The sequence below is a fragment of the Aspergillus foveolatus genome (genome assembly GCF_047715535.1).
Source record: "Aspergillus foveolatus strain CBS 279.81 unplaced genomic scaffold BDW70scaffold_37, whole genome shotgun sequence".
In the NCBI taxonomy this organism is placed as follows: Eukaryota; Fungi; Ascomycota; class Eurotiomycetes; order Eurotiales; family Aspergillaceae; genus Aspergillus; species Aspergillus foveolatus.
This window is the reverse complement of record NW_027396101.1, coordinates 63,766-80,931: the sequence shown is the minus strand read 5'-3', so window position 1 is coordinate 80,931 and position 17,166 is coordinate 63,766. Positions and strand designations below refer to the sequence as shown.

The 17,166-nt window shown below is 50.0% G+C and overlaps 8 protein-coding genes across 8 annotated transcripts; 4 read left to right on the top strand and 4 right to left on the bottom strand.

The window, feature by feature from the left end:
- The first annotated feature begins 125 nt into the window (after positions 1 to 125).
- On the top strand, positions 126 to 2,515 carry kexA (serine-type carboxypeptidase kexA). Its single transcript, XM_073744852.1, has 3 exons — positions 126 to 552; positions 618 to 978; positions 1,042 to 2,515. Exons 1-3 carry the CDS (start codon positions 368 to 370, stop codon positions 2,392 to 2,394), a joined length of 1,899 nt encoding a protein of 632 aa, XP_073594384.1. The 5' UTR covers positions 126 to 367; the 3' UTR covers positions 2,395 to 2,515.
- Positions 2,516 to 4,165, bottom strand: cia1 (iron-sulfur cluster assembly protein CIA1). Its single transcript, XM_073744853.1, has one exon. It carries the CDS (start codon positions 3,975 to 3,977, stop codon positions 2,637 to 2,639), a length of 1,341 nt encoding a protein of 446 aa, XP_073594383.1. The 5' UTR covers positions 3,978 to 4,165; the 3' UTR covers positions 2,516 to 2,636.
- Positions 4,166 to 7,821, bottom strand: BDW70DRAFT_78799 (IQ calmodulin-binding motif domain protein). Its single transcript, XM_073744854.1, has one exon. It carries the CDS (start codon positions 7,324 to 7,326, stop codon positions 4,354 to 4,356), a length of 2,973 nt encoding a protein of 990 aa, XP_073594382.1. The 5' UTR covers positions 7,327 to 7,821; the 3' UTR covers positions 4,166 to 4,353.
- A 190-nt stretch (positions 7,822 to 8,011) lies between these two features.
- Positions 8,012 to 9,667, bottom strand: BDW70DRAFT_139524 (SKI complex subunit WD repeat protein SKI8). The gene is made up of 6 exons (XM_073737399.1): positions 9,450 to 9,667; positions 9,350 to 9,386; positions 8,885 to 9,297; positions 8,737 to 8,830; positions 8,481 to 8,667; positions 8,012 to 8,427 (listed from the first exon to the last, which is right to left on the bottom strand). The coding sequence occupies exons 1-6, from the start codon at positions 9,450 to 9,452 to the stop codon at positions 8,244 to 8,246; spliced, it is 918 nt and encodes a 305-aa protein (XP_073594381.1). The 5' UTR covers positions 9,453 to 9,667; the 3' UTR covers positions 8,012 to 8,243.
- Positions 9,668 to 9,814: 147 nt separating this feature from the next.
- Positions 9,815 to 12,414, top strand: BDW70DRAFT_139522 (RING finger and CHY zinc finger domain-containing protein). Its single transcript, XM_073737398.1, has 3 exons — positions 9,815 to 11,157; positions 11,215 to 11,579; positions 11,630 to 12,414. Exons 1-3 carry the CDS (start codon positions 9,895 to 9,897, stop codon positions 12,219 to 12,221), a joined length of 2,220 nt encoding a protein of 739 aa, XP_073594380.1. The 5' UTR covers positions 9,815 to 9,894; the 3' UTR covers positions 12,222 to 12,414.
- BDW70DRAFT_139521 (uncharacterized protein) lies at positions 12,415 to 13,187 on the top strand. Its single transcript, XM_073737397.1, has 2 exons — positions 12,415 to 12,878; positions 12,942 to 13,187. The coding sequence occupies exon 1, from the start codon at positions 12,558 to 12,560 to the stop codon at positions 12,798 to 12,800; it is 243 nt and encodes an 80-aa protein (XP_073594379.1). The 5' UTR covers positions 12,415 to 12,557; the 3' UTR covers positions 12,801 to 12,878; positions 12,942 to 13,187.
- Positions 12,937 to 13,595, bottom strand: BDW70DRAFT_78711 (uncharacterized protein). Its single transcript, XM_073744851.1, has 2 exons — positions 13,254 to 13,595; positions 12,937 to 13,187 (listed from the first exon to the last, which is right to left on the bottom strand). The coding sequence occupies exons 1-2, from the start codon at positions 13,541 to 13,543 to the stop codon at positions 13,073 to 13,075; spliced, it is 405 nt and encodes a 134-aa protein (XP_073594378.1). The 5' UTR covers positions 13,544 to 13,595; the 3' UTR covers positions 12,937 to 13,072.
- Positions 13,596 to 14,084: 489 nt separating this feature from the next.
- On the top strand, positions 14,085 to 17,049 carry BDW70DRAFT_151473 (DUF2293 domain-containing protein; the record flags this gene model as incomplete). Its single annotated transcript, XM_073739299.1, has 5 exons — positions 14,085 to 14,219; positions 14,269 to 14,388; positions 14,491 to 14,781; positions 14,842 to 15,570; positions 15,604 to 17,049. The coding sequence occupies 5 exons, from the start codon at positions 14,085 to 14,087 to the stop codon at positions 17,047 to 17,049; spliced, it is 2,721 nt and encodes a 906-aa protein (XP_073594377.1).
- Between the last annotated feature and the right edge of the window lie 117 nt (positions 17,050 to 17,166).

The window sequence follows — 17,166 nt, the reverse complement described above, 5'->3', positions numbered from 1 at the left end:
ATCCCCTGTACGCTAAAATACATCTTGGCCGCTTTGAGTGGAACCCGATAAGGTAAGGCTTGGTAAGAAGCTTACGTATGGCCACGCTGCCTCAGTTTCACCATAGTCACATCCTCCTCTACGGAGTATTCTTCACTTTTCTTTCCAATAATATCTCCCCTCGATCTGCTTCACTTTTGTACCACTCGTGCTTTTGCTCGTTCTTCCTTTTTTCCGGCAGTATATACATTGGCCTCGCGGCGCTCACGAAGCGCGAGTTCTGGACCGGCATCGCATTTGACTACCGCTATCAATGAGTCCTTGAAGCCTCCGATCGAGTTCCCTGAACTATTACCTTTAACTACGCCGGCGATCTTCAGTTCATAGAATGGGTCTTTGTTCATTCCGGCAACCCTCTCGGAGGATAAGCCGCTCACAGTTCTCCTATTCAACATGGGCATTGTCACTACTCCTCCTTAATCCCATCGCAGTTTTAGCTCAGTCTGCAGCCGACTATTACGTGGAATCATTACCCGGGGCCCCAGAGGGCCCGTTATTAAAGATGCATGCTGGGTGAGTTTCACACCGAACCCTTTTCCCGCGTCGATACACGGTTAACACTTTCTTCCCCCTTCAAGCCATATTGAGGTAGACCCGGCGCACAATGGGCATCTTTTTTTCTGGCACTATCAAAATCGGCACATTGCAAATCGCCAGCGAACAATAATCTGGTTGAATGGAGGACCCGGTTGCAGCTCCATGGATGGCGCGCTGATGGAGATTGGCCCGTATCGTCTGAAAGACAACGAGACTCTGGAATATAACGAGGGATCATGGGACGAGTTCGCGAATCTTCTCTTTGTTGATCAGCCTGTTGGAACCGGTTTCAGCTTCGCCAATACCAACAGCTATCTGCATGAACTAGATGAAATGGCTGCACAATTCATCACTTTCTTGGAAAAATGGTTCGCCGTGTTTCCCGAGTACGAGCGAGATGATGTATGTCCGAACTTAGACCTCTGTCTTATGATGTCTTTTAAGCTGACTTGCGAGACCTGACAGATCTACATCGCTGGCGAATCTTATGCGGGCCAATATATTCCATACATTGCGAAAGCTATTCAGGATCGAAACAAAGATATCCATGAAAAACATTCTGGCAGTGCGCGTTGGAATCTCCGCGGTCTTCTTATAGGTAATGGTTGGATATCACCGGCGGAACAATATCCGGCATATTTGAGCTTCGCCTATGAAGAAGGTCTTGTTGAGGAAGGTAGCAAGCTTGGAAAAGAGCTTGAAGCTTTACTCTCTATCTGCAAATCCAAGATGGAAACTGGACCCAAAATTTCCATAACGGACTGTGAAGCTGTTTTGAATAAGCTTCTGGACAAGACTGTGGATTCGAACAACCAATGCATCAATATGTATGATATTCGGCTCAGGGACGGCTCTTGTGGTACGACCTGGCCGCCAGACTTGGTGGATGTGAAGCCATATCTACATACCTACGAGGTGATTCAAGCATTGAATATCAGCCCAGAGAAAGAGTCAGGCTGGGACGAATGTGACGGCAATGTGGGTGCCGCATTTCGGCCGCAAAAATCCGAACCATCAGTCAAATTGCTCCCCGGCTTGCTCGAGTCGGGTGTCGAAATCCTCCTCTTCAGCGGCGATAAAGATCTAATATGCAATCACGTTGGGACTGAGCAACTCATCAGCAACATGAAGTGGGCAGGTGGTACTGGCTTTGAAACATCTCCGGGCGTATGGGCTCCACGACACGACTGGACGTTCGAAGATGAGCCGGCCGGTTACTATCAGTATGCGAGGAACTTGACTTACGTTCTCCTTTACAACGCCAGTCACATGGCCCCCTTCGATCTTCCTCGCCGCACGCGAGACATGGTGGACCGCTTCATGCACGTTGATATCGCCAGTATCGGCGGTGCACCTGCGGACTCACGCATCGATGGCGAACCGTTGCCTCAAACTTCTGTGGGCGGTCATCCCAACAGCACAGTTCACCAAGAGGAAGAGCAGCAGAAGATTAAAGAAACCGAGTGGAACGCGTACGCGAAGTCCGGTGAAGCCGTCCTCGTCGTGGTTATCATCGGTGTCTTGGTCTGGGGTTTTTTCATCTGGCGCAGTCGCCGGCGACACAATGGCTACAGCGGAATTGCCCCTAAGTCCCCAAGTACAACCTCTATCCTGGGGCGTTTTCATAACAATCGTAGTAACGGCGCAGACGTGGAGGCCGGTGACTTTGATGAGGCTGAGTTGGATGACTTACACTCGCCGGGCCTGGGCCGGGAAAATTATGCTGTCGGGGAAGACAGTGATGACGAAGCGCATCGACAGGATCAACAACGCGCTCAAGAATCTTTATCGAAAAGCGAGGATAATCTTGTAACGTAATCTCGCTTGCCTGCATTTTTGGATGTTATGATAAGATTTGTTTTGTCGCCGCCATATACAAGCCCAGGTTCAAGCAACATAGGCGTGGAATACAGTTTTAACCAGACATAACTTATGACTTGGCCTGCCTCTTGCATAAGATCTGTGCTTTTGCTCTATTGCCTATACCTTGACCCCATACCTCATCAAGCACATTATTATACAACATAACTGTATCACGGAACGTCCACCGGGTGCAGAGGTCACCTTGTCAACGTCCACACTTTGATACTCCCATCATCCGCGGTAGTTATTAACACCTCCTCCTCCTTATTCCCATCACGACATCTGTCGGCACGTTTTGCCCACGCAACATGGTTGATCTCATAAATACCATGTGCACCATTTACGACCGCAACGATGCTCCATTCCGTAGGTGGGTGCGGCGCACATACTCCCTCGCCAAGATCCGGCGAGACTTCATCACTATTCATGGCCTGAGGTTCAGGATGGGACGAAACAAATCGCTCCTCGTAGACCACAATACGTCCGTCAGCGCCGACAGAGGCTAACAAGCCAGTTCGCCGACTCCAAGCGACAGCGTATATCGGAAGCTCGTGCGCATGCGGGAGAACAACATCCTCCTCCCACGTTTCATCCGTGCCGGACGGGCGGATTATACTCGGTATCGAGCTAGTTCCAGCGGTGTTCAATTGCGCTTTTGGCTGTCGTCGCCAAACGCGGACAGATTGATCATGCGAGCAAGACACAAGACGAGATCCCGAAAGAGCATGCCATGTTTTCCACTCTTCCTCCTGTCCGGATACGCCATTGGAAGTTGAAGGGAAAGGCACATTCTCAGTATCCTCCCAGTCAATGCCCCAGACCGTTCCCGCGTGACCTTTGATACAGGCGACCTGGCCCCAGTCATCGATATCCTCACGCCAGATTCGGATCGTATCATCGTAACTACCACTGGCAAGACATTCCTCTGCGGGGTGCCAGGCAACGCATTTGACGTCCCCCTCATGTTCCTGCATCACAGCTACGGTCTCGAAATTGTTGTCTCCATCATCGAGGTCCTCCCAGATCCAGATCGATTTGTCCCGTGAGCACGTAGCAAGAAGCATGCCTGATGCAGACCACGAGACGGATTTGACTTCGCTGTCGTGTCCATCGAGTAGGACGGCAAAACGCCATTCGTCGTCTTCGTCTTCTTCGCAGTCTTCTTCAGCTCCAAGGTTTTTGGTGTTTTTATTCCCTTGCGCTAAGTTTGCCTCCTCTCCATAGTTATCCCATCGTCTCCAAATGCCTACCGTTGCGTCGAAACTTCCCGTCGCAAGGACGCTTTCGCCTGAGACGTTAGGTTTCCAGGCACAGGTGCGGATGCTTCGCTTGTGGCCGCCAGAGATTGTAGAAAGGAGGCGAAAGTTAACCAGGGAATAAACGCGAACGGTCTTGTCAGAGCTGCAGGTTGCGACGAGGGGAAGGGTTGGATGAGGTGCTGTAAGCCATGTGCGTTCGAGGGACGGCGGGGTCAGATCGGAAAGAAAGCTAAGGGCGAGGCTAGGAGAGGACTGAACAGCATCGGGCGCCGTCATCATGAGTGATACGATCTGGTATTAACGCAATTAGTCGTTCTTTGGGGAATCTTGGTGTCGTTGCTGAAGACTGGAGGGCGGAGAGAAACTCAGGTTTGGTGGGGTTCCAGACATGTCCGCGGAAGTCTCCAACAATATAGATACGGAGTACGAAGTACAGACGAAGACACAAGTGCATGAACTTGATCCCAAAACAAGGTACACATATGGCTATACGCACATCCATCCGCATATGAGGCACTCCAAACGTGTCAACAATAACTGTGTGCAATTGCTGTCATAAACTCACGGAAGAATCTACATATAGGGAAAAGAACCATTCCTCGATACAATAGAACGAAGCATGAACGAAGCACATGACTCATATAATAAAGATCCTTCACCCCGTAGGGCTCAGAGGCCCGCTCTCGCCGAGAATCCGTTCGTAGACCGTGCCATGACACAGCCAATCCACCTCACGCACTTTATTCAGTTCCTCTGTCAGTTGGCCAACTTGACTCACGAACTCGGGCATTCCTGCCCCGGCCAGACTTTGACTAGCCGTGCTTGCCGCCCGCACTCTCTCGCTTGCGCTCGACGCACTGAGGCGGGAAAGCACATGTGCACGCAGACGGGAGAGTATTAGACGCGCAACTGGATCCGCGAAGCTAGAAACGCCGCTTCCGGCGACACTAGACGTCGCAGGATTGGCCGCATCCGCCGAGGACTGTGCGTCTTGTGCAGGTATCTCGGTATGGACTTCAACCAAAGTCTGGCCCGCTGAGGAAGATGCCGTTGCACATGCTGTCATGACTGGTGGAAGCACTCGTCTGATTGTTGCTGCCAGCTGGGCACTGGCCGTGGGAGGCATTGGATGAGTAGACTCGAGTATTGACTGAATGCGGTCGGAAGAAACGTCATTAAGATCCAGTGACATTATCCGATCGGCTTCAGCCTTCCATTGCGCTCGTGCATCACGCTTCAGTAGGTTTTTGGCGGTCAAGAGTATAGAAGCTGTGGCTACTATCTTGAAGGCCTGAGAATGTAGTGCATTGAGTCTTTGGCGATCCAGCTCTAGGGTCTCAGGAATCAGATCATCGGATACAGGCGCGTTGCTGAAAACAAGATCCACAAGGCCATGGGCATAAACCTTCAGGGCAGGTGGCTGGGGCTCCCCGTGGACATCCTCAGGATCGCGCTTTCGCATCTCGTCAGCGACGATCTTTCGATGTGTCCGCCAGAAACGCCGGCTCTTGCCTATACCCAGGGATCCATCTTGAAGTCCTCTCTCGAACGTTCTTTGTTCATATCCCGGGGCCTCCTGAATGAGCCGAGGAGCAGCAACGTGAATCATAAAGTTTGTATGATCCAGAGATAATAAATCGATAATGCCCATGAGTCTTGCTAAGCGGTCGATGGCATCCCCTGACGTATCCTCGGCAAAGGCATTAACCACAGGGTCACGGTAAGGTGCACAAAGCTTCGGAAGGATTGTCGCCATAAAGTTGAAAAAGGCATCATACGAGAAAGTTCCAGCCTTACACTGATTCTCTACTAACGACGGGTCGAGGGCCTCACTAATCAGCACATGAAGAGAATTGCCGGGCCGGAGGGAGCGCAGTAAACGATCCTGGATAACAGTAGCCATTGCAACGATCCAATTCGTACCTGACCCAGCTTCAATATCCCGTCGCATCAGAGCACACATGTGCTCCATGACCCGCTTGCGCGGCTCTGTATACGATTTCTCGTCAATCTTGAAATCTTTATTGATAAGGAGTTCATGAACCAAGGCACGATTCTCAGGCAGTGCAGTGAGAATCTTGGTGAACTGTTCATGTGGGGATGTACGTTGCTTCTCTAGTTCCTGTAGTACTGCGCTCTCCACGTTGTTGAAGCTTTCACTGATCGGCGATGCCACGCTCTCAGTTAGAGCTTCTGTAGTGGTTGTGGCAGAAGCGACTTCCGCTGACCGTGGAATGGCTCGCTTAGAAGCCGACCGTTTCTTTTGTCGCTTAGCCTTCTTCAAAGCATCGCGAACCATCTGCATTGCTTTATCGGAGCCTGCCAGGCGCTTGAGTCTGGCAAGGAGTAAAATTTGATTCTGCCTGATGCCCTGACGATAGTCATCTGCCACACCACCAGCTTGGTCGTCCTTGACTGTCTGCCATATCAACTCCAATTCAATGAATTGAGCTAGCATAATCTCAATCAGAACACTAGAGTCATGTGCCTTCCACGCGTGAAACGCAGAGAAAAAGACATTGTATTCCTCGCACAGGGTTTGAATCTCAGTGGAAATGGCTTCTGGAGCGCAACAGCCAGACGACAGTAAAGGCGTCACTTGTTCGAAAGCTGCGATGAGTTCACGTGCTTTAGAGATCAAGTCTTGCTCCTGTTCACCATCGCCACTCAAAACTTCTGCAGGGTGTGTGACGATTAAATAGCTGCTGAGGAACGTGCGCACTGCACCTCTGCCACCGAGGGTTCCGCTTGTCATATCTTGCAAGCCGCACAATCGGAGAACTTGAGCAGTGGTAGATAATATTCTCTCCTCTGACAACAAGGAACCAACATCTTCGAAAGCCATGTCGCGAATGCGCTCTTTCGTGAGATTGAGAGCAAGAAACTCTTTGATTATGAGTTTGGCATGATATGCTTTCCACGCCCGCTGAATTCTGCGCGCAGCGGCGTCTTCACTAAGGCGTTTCATGGTAACTTTTCTTTTCTCCTCGACTGTAGAACTGCTTGTACGGTGGCGCCTAGGGGTTTGCTGGTATAGAAGCCGTCTCTTCTCTGCTTCCGCAAGTTTCTCTGCCATTTCAATTCGAAGGCGTGCGTGTTCAGCAGCCTTTTTCTCACGGTTGTCCTCCGCCTTCTTCTTCGCGCGCCTAACTTCCTCCTCACACTTGGCTGTGATTTCTGCCAGCAACCTTTCACGAGCTTGTTGAGCGGCCAGGGCTCTCCCTTCTCTTTGAAGGTTTCGAGTAGCGGCTTTCGTTAAAGCGGCACGTAGCCTCACCTTTTCAGCATGTAACGCACGGTCCGCTAGCCTTGCTTTACGGCTTTCAAGAATCGACGCCCGTCGGAGATGTTGCGCAATATGATCGGTCGCGGTTGCGCCATGGGAGGTGGCATTTGAATGCTGCGAGCTCAACGAAGAAATCGAGCTTCGTCGGGATGAAGCGGCGGAGGAACGTCGAGCCACGCTAGATTTACGAGCGAAACGCGTTGCGAGGTGGGCAGGAAGACTCAGTGAAGGCGCGGAGCTCTCAGACAGCATGTCTATGTCCGGCTCACTCAGAGTGTCTGGCGCAACAGCAGGGTCAGCATCGGGCAGCTGGACCTCAACATCCGAATTGCGTCGGATCATGATCTGTTTTATGGTGCGGCAGTGCTGTACTGCTGTTTCTCAATGCATGCGGGCGGTCATGAGCCGGGAGGGGTGATCGCTATCGATAGCGGAAAGTAAGTGAGTGGCACACGGTAGCTGGCGCCGTAGTTACAACTTTGCGAGATCCGAGTATGAAAGGGATTTGGTCGTGCAGAAGTGAAACTAAGATGAACGGTTTCAGGCCGAGTATTTGCGTCACTGGACACCGTCGTGGTGGAAGACCCCGTAAAAGGAGGTAATGCTTCCTTGTGATTTGACTAAGACGAAACCCGAGCTGTAAAAAGATCCGTGCTGTGTTTTAGAAGCAAACGTAGACCAAAGATGGAAGGAGGATCCAAGGTCGGGTGTACCTAGCCAAGAAGTAAAGAGTAATTCAAGGGAGATAGGAGCGAAAATAAATCAGCTAGATTAAGTAGAGGTCAAGTCATGTAATACCATCCAGGTCCATTCGCCGCCGCCGCTGCTGCCATCGTCATCGTCAGGAAAATGATAAGTTAATGCTACGACTAATCCGGTGTCAACGTGCGCTGAAGCCGCCAGAAGAAGGCAATCGAAGCTCCCGCCCGCCCGCAACCGGTGTGCTTATCTAAGCGTATCTACAGATGTTTTTGCGTTCAGAGTATAGCAGCCGCAAGCATCTCGTGGTTGAGACATTTAATGGCGTGAAATAATCAGATATTCATGCTGAATGTCAGGGTGTCCCAGTGCGGCCGAGCAGCAAGAGGGCTTTTAGGCTTTCTGTACGTATGTATTACATAGAGCGCAGACTCATGTAAGTATGGAGCACATAAATTTTAAGAACAAGGTAAGCAGATTTCAGCATTTGTTCATGATACGCGATGTCGTGACCGCAATCAGAACTGCACGAGGCCTGGCTTGATGCTGAACATAGCGACTCAACCTCCTGTAGCTTCCCTGTAGAAGGATATGCTTCTATTGGCACCAGCCGTAGCAAATCCCTCTGACTTTCCGACCTTAGGCAACCATACCACGCTCCAAATGGCTCTTTCAGTTTCGGAATGGGTTGCAACACAGTTCCTCGTATCAATTGACCAAACTTTGACCTTGCCGTCGAATGACCTTTTACCATTTGATCAGCTCGGGGTCACAAGGGATAAAGAGAAGACACTCACCCGCTTAGGAGATACTCTCCTGTATTGCTCCAGCAGAGTGATAGAATCCATGCAGCATGGCCGGTAAGGCTTGCCACCTGCTCTCCAGAGGATGTATCATATAGCACAATCACCCTAGAGTCCCCAGCTGCAGCGAGGAATTTCCCACCAGGGGAAAAGGCAACGGACCGTACCGGTTTCACCAGACCTATTGAGACGGTTAATTGGAAGTGCGCGTTCTGATCTCGGGGAAGCGAGTGTTAAGTGTGGGACATACCTGATAGACTGAATGGCATGCGTCCCGTTTCTGTACTGAAAATGTACACGCTGCCATTCTCATGGCCGCTGGCAATGAATCGCCCGTCCGGTGACTATCAAACAATATCAGATTTGAATAGCGCAGACGATAGACCCGGGATGCCTACTAAGTCTATGCAGGTTCCAAAACTGCCCTTTGTTTCGTGATCACGTATTTCTTCCTCGTTTGCGTTCAAGTCCCAGACCTTGACATGACCATCCTGCGTGGTACCGGCTAAGTACTGGCCGTCGGCAGAGAGGGCAACGGCCCAGATATCCGCAAGCACGACATCCTTTGTCTTAGACCACGTCCCCTCATGAGACTCCCAAACTACGACCTCACCCCCAAAGCCAACACTGACGGCCCTTGATCCTTTTGCATCGGTCACCACATGATGGCATCCGACCTTGTGGGCTTCAAGGGTTTGGACTAAGGGAAAATCAGGGTTGGTCGTCGAATGGATTTGGAGAGCATTGGACCCTGACGCTGACAAAATCTGCTTGTCGGTCACAGCCAAAGCAAATATATCAGTGGGGTGAGCTACTGCATTTTAGCGAAGAGCAACAGAAAAATTATACAAAGCTTAGCTTACTATTGTCTGCAGAGCCGTAGGAAAGGTATTGCTTCGACTGAGAATGATGTGAAAGTCAGAACCTAATCAATCACATTCTTCCACTAGTCTGGATCCCTACCATCCTCAGATAAGAATCTGAAAGCGCCGTGCACTATATTTCCCAGCTGTTGGGTGTTGGTGGAATTCGTTGTGGTGGTGGGACGAATCGCAGCCGAATGAAATCATCGGAGCTACTTCTCGGCGGCATACAAACACTAACATCAATCGACCACCAGCGTTAGGTCTATTTACTTAAAAATATGTATTCATGCTTGTCAAGTAGTGCTCAGATTAAGCACACCCAGATTTCAAACCTCCATAAAAAAATCGTGCCGTTAAAGTAAAATAACTATCATGTGATCGGAGCCCGAAGGCCGGTTACCGTATGACTGGCCCTTTCACATGCGGAAGGTCCAGAGGTATACCTAACCTTACTCATCTGAACTTCAATCGGGTCCTAAGTTCCCACCCATGCAGACTCTCTCAGCCCCTAAGCTTTCACATCGATCGCAGAGACAGATTTCATGAGCAGGATTACAGATTCTGTCTTTTCTGAACTCGCCATCCAAAAGGCTGTCCACCTACCTCAGCAATCGAGCTCCCAGTCCACGTCTCATGATGACTCTTCACATCGACAGCCTACGTCTCGAGAAATAGGATATTCGGCGAGCAACAATCGCAGCGATGGTATCACGAGCCCTAATATGTCAGATCTAGATCAAGATAAAAACTTGGAGGAGCATTCGGGGGGTAATGAATTCACTGGGACTGAGAATGAGTCCTCCAATGCACTGTCACCCTCACAGGTCGACTCGAACTGTGCATCTTCTGAGTTGAACGCGACCTTCAGATCAGAACATGGCGGGTTTGATCTCGAAGTCACACATCAGCAGATCCGAGACAATATTACCCGCACGAGCGTTGGCCATCCTGCTGCCGCACTCACACAAACGGACACTGTCTCTGCTATGACACGCCGCCATTCTCGAACGGTTGCAGGTGATACACAAGAATCCCAGGGGCCTCCGACTCAAACGCCAGTAGAAGATATGAGTGGGCCACCCTTGCTCCCCGAGGACGATGGAATGGGTTCCTTGCGGAAACGGATCCATGCTATCCGAGACTTGGGGTACACCAGCACCGAGCAGGCTCGCATGATCCACGAGCTAATGACAGAAAAGTACAATTCATCCCAATGTTGCTCCGGACGCCGACTCCTACCGATTTCGTCTCCAACCCCTTCTTTTCAGCCCCCCGAAGGTGCTCAAACTCCAAATCGGTGGAGCGGTCAGTCCTTCGATCAACCATCCATATCCTCGGCTTCTACAGCCATTTCCGCTCTACAGGACATATTCAAGAACCTGACTGCAGAAGATATAAAACCAACTTTTCATCCCCGAATAGAAACACAGCTGCCTGTGGACGATGCCGATGACGCGGATGCTGAAGAGTTCGAAGAGCTATGTCTCGGGTGCCCGCATTATCAAAGAAACGTCAAACTCCAGTGTTTCGATTGCAAGAAGTGGTACACTTGTCGATTTTGCCATGACGAGGTTGAAGACCATCATCTGAATCGCCCCAAAACAGAGAACATGTTATGTATGCTATGCGGCCATGCCCAGCCAGCTGCCCAATACTGTAAGTGGTGCGGCGGACTAGCAGCGCAATATTACTGTGTCGAGTGCAAGCTCTGGGACAATGATCCTAGTAAAAGTATATATCATTGCAACGACTGTGGCATTTGCCGTATCGGCAAGGGTATAGGTAAAGACTTTTTTCATTGCAAGGTAAGTAATAGCCCAAATGAGGTAACTCAATGGATCTATATCTTAACTATATTCCAGACTTGCAGTGTGTGTCTCCCTATATCAATCGAAACAACACATAAGTGTATCGAGCGTTCGACTCAGTGTGATTGTCCAATATGCGGGGATTATATGTTCACTTCACCAGAGACAGTTGTGTTCATGCGGTGCGGCCACAGCATTCACCAACGGTGTCTATCTGAATATTCCAAATCATCTTACCGCTGCCCAATATGTAGCAAGACCATTACAAATATGGAGGCTACGTTCCGAAATTTGGATAGGGCCATTCAAAGCCAACCGATGCCGGCTGACTTCAAAGATACCAAAGCTATTATAACCTGCAATGACTGTGGCACTAAATCGATTGTCAAATATCACTGGCTGGGCCTAAGATGTGATATGTAAGTGTAATCCAAGTTTCGACCAGAAAAGCTACTGATAGCCGGCTTAGGTGTGAATCATACAATACCACTCAACTTAGTGTTCTTCAAGGGAATCTTCCAGGTTCTTCAGAGCACTACCTTGAAGATGAAAGTTCTCCAGCTTCCAGGTTAAGGTCATCTTCCCACGGTCTGGATGACTCGGCGCTGCCACCTCTGGCGCGATCGCAAGCCGATCCCAGTTCAGCGCCAGGGGCAGGCCCACATCCGCAGTTCAACTTATCGAGATCTACCAATCCATCCGGGCAATTTTCTTCATATAACCTTACTCGCAGTCGTGCAGTCTCACCTGTAATCAGCAATTACTTCGGCATACCGCCAGACCGCCAGTCACAAAGGTCTACCTCGACATCTTTCTTCAGCAGCCGGCTGAGCCAGAATGATGTGAATGACGGTGAGGGCGAGCTTACCATCTGGGGTACCAGGTTCAAGTATAGATATGGATTTCTCGGCAGGGGAACAGATCCAGCTGACGACGATGAGGAGGGGGAGGAGCTATCTGACTCCAGCGAATCAGATGATAAGAATGATGAGGAAGATGAAGAGGAGGAAGATGAGGAGGATGAAGACGACGAAGGTATCGATATATTCGGGCATCGATAATACATATACAGTCGAGACTATAAATGACGAGACCGGCTGGGCCAATGGATGATTATGATCAAAACACATCGGCGTTAGCTGGCAGGCCCACTATTCACGCCTTCATACAATTATGTGAATCTGGTGTTGGGAGTTTATGAACAGAGCTTCCATCCTTTATTATAGGACAATGCATTGACTGGAGTCAGATAGATTTGTACATTGCGAATGAAATGTAAGCTTGCTCAGAATCCTATTTCCATCACAGTTGCGACCATCCTCAACATACACCAACGCCAATACTTTGAAACCAAGACTGGATACGCGTAGTTCTGTGAGGTCCTGATCAGGATACAGATGGCTATATGCAAGCTATCATTGAGATGCCAGCCTAGGAATGTTTTGTTTTGGAATGAAGGTCATGCTCCAATCACTGTCAAAATCACGATCACACACCAACCAAAGGATTTCCCACCTGCCACTGACCATGGAGTAGCCCCAAGGGAGCAGGCTTCTTGGTACAGGAAGCCCGGCAAAGCGATGTTCCTCTCCTTTAGGTGCCGTCCCAGAGCCGGTAGACAACGGCAGATAACCAACTAGCACTGCCTAGCACCTTGTACGTTTGTCTGCTGCTATCTGCTATCCAGCGTACGACCGCATGCACTTGAAATGGAAGAGCTGGAGAGAGGCAAGGTTAGGCTCTTCCAGGTGACATGGGATGAGGTATTTGAGAGTAACTGCCCTCAACTTTTTGATAAGTGGTTCTTGCAGCGTTCAGTATTGGGCGTTCTATATGCCCGCGGTAACATCCGGAAACTTCGATCACAGCTGGAAACGGTAGCTTGTGACAGCAATCATGTGATCTTTTCCTGCTACCTCAAACATGTTCCCAGGCTTTCATTCAAAAACAATAGCGTTCGTTTGAATTGTCCAAGTGAATCTTTCCGAACTTTCGGATCTCTTTGGTCAACATCTAGTCCCCTGATTCTTGAAGCCAATTAGACACAGTCTCTAATTGAATATCCCATGCGCGCTCTCGGAAAGGAGACTCACGGCCGCAGATTGGCTCTTACACGACCAGGTTGATCCCAAAACTTAATCATGAGCAAATTCCTCACAATTTTATGTTCTATACCTGCAATGTTGGCGGCTTTATGAAAGAAATTCAAGGTATTATTTATCCGCAGAGAATCGAAATCTTGAGCTGGCGACGTGCGGAATGATGAGCGCAGAGTCTGCACCAGGACATGGCGAGCGGGCGTTGAATAGTTGACGGCCTTTAGACCATGACGGTATAGTTGGCGGTAGGCATGAATGATCGCCTGTCGTTCTGCCATTGGCATGAAGTAGGATAGATTTGATGGTTCGACTCCAGAGGAAGCTCCGACTTCGTTCAGAGATCCAAAGCTCCCAGTTGGTAGTCGACTGCGCTAACCGATTCTGGAAGAGCCAGCATGAACCGCGGGAGTTAGGCCGACATTATCGTTTTGATGCCCTTCCAACCACCTCACCATCCATCCCCAAGTTGACTTTTTTTTGGGCCGCCCTTGATCAAAATATTACTCCAATATCGTTTGGACGCCCTCGTATGTCATAAGATTTCTTTGCGAGACGAGTTTCAGATAAGGATAGGAATTTCGCGGAGGAGTGATTGTCGATCTACACGCTTTCTTACAGCCGCTGCCGCTCTACATACGCGGTGATGGTTCAGCTAACCTAACGGTTCTGCCAATCAACCACTGAACTCTTCTTGCTGGTCTTCTTCATGCTCCTTAATCTTCGTTTTATACTTCACCTTATACATCGCAGTATACGCCCGCAACGACGTCATGAGGTTCAAAATATGTCCTTATTAGTCGCCTGAGATCATTGAATGTCGACGCTATGACTCGAGTACCTCGAAGGTCTGGCTCGGTACTTGCCAGGCGGAGCCCAGGCTTGATCGCAAGACGAAAAGCGCGGAAGCATAAGGTGATTCTCGAATCCGTTACGCAAGAAAAGAAGAAGCTCCGGAGTGTGGTATGCCGTTACCTTAGGGATTCGAGTCGGCATTTTTGACACATGGCAGATATCCTTTGAAGCCAAAGCGCCTCCAGGTTATACATTCATATCGGCAGGCGATCCTTTCTTCACCACAACTTGCAAGGAGCGCTGTCGAAGAGATGGACTTAAAGTGTACGCGGTTTCTGTATGTCAAACTTCCATCCCCCGCGCGGGGCGCCCAATTTTTCCATTCTGCCGTCATGCCATTTTGTTACCTTTCTCTCTAACGCTTTTTCACTTTCTTTAGACGACCCCCCATCTTCACACTCACGGCCTCTCGCAGCATGTCCATCGTATTGGCTATCACTTCCCAAGCGCTGTTGTTGCGGACGTGTGTATAAATCATGGTCTATATCTCACAGAAACTGGGAAGGCTGTGGCACCCCACAGTATCAGGGGCCACGAGGCTAGTCGCAAACTCACTGACTCAGATTCTCAGATTACTATAAACACAGAAGCAAGGGATGTTCTCAAGGATCTTTTTCCAAATATTCCTGACAACGACCTCAACCAAATTATCAAAACCGCATTCCAAAAGGTTGAAACTGCCGCTAGGGGAACGGATATGCTGAGCGCAATAGCTGCTGACTAGACTTAGGGTCAACGAAAAGTAGGTACAGCCGTCGAACTACCCCTCGCCCGCCGAGCACAGTTGGCGGTTGTCGCCCATATTCGGCACATCTATACAGATTATGATCGCCTCCTCAAAACTACTTCTTTCCATGAAGCAAGAGCAGCCGTGGAACAGCCAACTCTTGCCAAGCTAGTGGAATGGAGGGGTGATGATGAAAATGGCAAAACGGTTCTTGAGGATGTGTTCCGGGAAGTTATCGTCATATCAGATGATGACGATAGTGACAATGAAGGAGAGCCACAGCAAGTTCATGGTCGAGAGACCAGCGTGGAAATCATTTCCAGCAATCCCGTTATTGAGGAACTCCAGATGAGACCTGTCCATCAAGGCAGCCGCGCTGTTAGGGACGCACAAGTAGAGAATTCTGAAGACGAAGCCGCCCCAGGCTTTCGCTTCGTTCCCGAAGCTCCTAAAAAAATCAGGGCTGACCGTCGCGGATTCAGCAGGTACCAAGCTTGGGACCGTGCCATCAATAGGTACAGGAACATGGCCAGCGGTGCCGGTCATCACCCAACTTCATATTCTGCTACTGGAGAGCCCTCGCAGGAAACCCTCGGACTTGGCAGGGAGGCGCTCTCACGCCGACCTATTCACCCGCGCCACTCCTCTGTTGCCCCAATTGCCCCATCTAATCAAAGAGCAGTCGCTAAGAACTTGAGTCGGCCCCCGCTTAACACTGTGGCAGAGCACTGTGTAAGTTCTGCACCTTTGCCTCGCTTGAAACAGTTTCAGAGAGAGCCCTATCCGAACAACTCAGCTGTGCTAACTTTGGACGAGCTTTATGAAATGCACCCTCTGGACAGAATGCCGGAGAAGAGGAGAGACGTCCTTGCCCCATTCAGTCCCCCTTTCCCGCTGGAGAGAGCACCTAAGCCTGAACCTATGAGGCACTTGTTTCAACAGCCTGACCTTCCAAATGGTCCTGTTTTTGTGAGCGGACCAAAAGAAAGCCTTGAAAGAAATGGCAACGGTCTAAGACTGCCACATCGGCCACAGGTGCACTTACAAAACAGGAATGTGAAACCACAGGACCACGTGCTTCCTTCCATCGAGAATCCTCTTCCGGTGGAAATCAAACGCCCAAATAGTGGCCATATAGAGCACCTTACTAAGAGGATGTCTGGAGCTTTCACCTTTCGCTCAGTAACACCACACCGCCAGGTGCACCATGACCTTCCAAGTCGTACTTTTCAGGAACCTGTGGGTCAAGACCACATATCCAAAAGACGGCGTTTGGCATACCACGAGCCAACTTTAATGGAAAAACCCTTGTCTCCTTCTGGACCTCCTTTTTTGAGCACTCACCCAGGAACTCGGTATGCCCGGCCTTTTGTCCAGAGTGGTCCCCATGTCCGTAGGCCATTTGTTTCCCCAACTGAGGCGCGTCGTATCGCACAACATGAGCAAGGCATTGGCCATGACTCTTTTAGCACTACCGCTCGCTTTGATCGCGAGCAACATACACTCGCACATTCTGGATTGATCAAAGCTTACGATGGCCAGCAATCTTCCTACAATCATCTTGTTAACACCCAGGCCGCGTATGATAGATCTCCAGTTCAGGCTCGCACCGCGACTGACACGAGATTTACCGCAGCCGGCAGTAACGGCTATGATAGGAATTTGCAGCCTCATTTGTCAGACTTACCAGAGCACCGTGTATCTCACAACATTCAGGTCCATGATGGCGCTGAAATGAGAACACTAGGGACGACGGGTACTTGGTTAGAGCCTGTATGGCGGGGCAACAATCCCATGCTCCCCAAACCGGGAGAGGAAAGCCACAGACTTCATGCCGATGGATTTGTCCGTGCCGTTGGCCATGGGGATCCTGGAACATCGGGGTATAGGCCGGCTCGTTCGCATCCTTCCAGGCACATGATGCAAAACCTATCCCAACCAGTTAATGCCAGGCTACACGATGTCCATCATCGGCGTGTTCCGTCAGACAACCTGGCATCAATGCCGCCTCGCGGTCGACCTCACATTGACTTCCTGGGTAAAACACATCTACAGCAAGATCCAGCGATCAGCAGTCAAGTTCCAGGACACCAGGACGGCAGGCGGGTCAGGACGCCGCCCTCTGTTTATCAGGATCGAAGACAACCCAAGAACACCGTTGTCCCTTCACGGTATGACCAAAACAAGAACCCAATTCTCATAGGCACTTGACATAATCCCACCCGATTTTTCGCTATGTTCTTATTGGCAAACGGAGACCACAGCGAGAATTATGGCTCATTTCATGCTTAGGACAGCGTACGAATTCCATCAGCACGCCCCATTTTT

Coding starts and splice junctions, on each gene's coding strand:
- kexA (XM_073744852.1), top strand. CDS start 368: ATGGGTCTTTGTTCATTCCGGCAACCCTCTCGGAGGATAAGCCGCTCA. Junction 553..617: donor TTATTAAAGATGCATGCTGG/GTGAGTTTCACA, acceptor TCCCCCTTCAAG/CCATATTGAGGTAGACCCGG. Junction 979..1,041: donor CCGAGTACGAGCGAGATGAT/GTATGTCCGAAC, acceptor GAGACCTGACAG/ATCTACATCGCTGGCGAATC.
- cia1 (XM_073744853.1), bottom strand. CDS start 3,977: ATGATGACGGCGCCCGATGCTGTTCAGTCCTCTCCTAGCCTCGCCCTT.
- BDW70DRAFT_78799 (XM_073744854.1), bottom strand. CDS start 7,326: ATGATCCGACGCAATTCGGATGTTGAGGTCCAGCTGCCCGATGCTGAC.
- BDW70DRAFT_139524 (XM_073737399.1), bottom strand. Junction 9,298..9,349: donor CTACGGCTCTGCAGACAATA/GTAAGCTAAGCT, acceptor AAAATGCAGTAG/CTCACCCCACTGATATATTT. Junction 8,428..8,480: donor GGAGAGTATCTCCTAAGCGG/GTGAGTGTCTTC, acceptor AAATGGTAAAAG/GTCATTCGACGGCAAGGTCA.
- BDW70DRAFT_139522 (XM_073737398.1), top strand. CDS start 9,895: ATGAGCAGGATTACAGATTCTGTCTTTTCTGAACTCGCCATCCAAAAG. Junction 11,158..11,214: donor AAGACTTTTTTCATTGCAAG/GTAAGTAATAGC, acceptor ACTATATTCCAG/ACTTGCAGTGTGTGTCTCCC. Junction 11,580..11,629: donor CTGGGCCTAAGATGTGATAT/GTAAGTGTAATC, acceptor TAGCCGGCTTAG/GTGTGAATCATACAATACCA.
- BDW70DRAFT_139521 (XM_073737397.1), top strand. CDS start 12,558: ATGGCTATATGCAAGCTATCATTGAGATGCCAGCCTAGGAATGTTTTG.
- BDW70DRAFT_78711 (XM_073744851.1), bottom strand. CDS start 13,543: ATGCCAATGGCAGAACGACAGGCGATCATTCATGCCTACCGCCAACTA. Junction 13,188..13,253: donor GTAAGAGCCAATCTGCGGCC/GTGAGTCTCCTT, acceptor ATTGGCTTCAAG/AATCAGGGGACTAGATGTTG.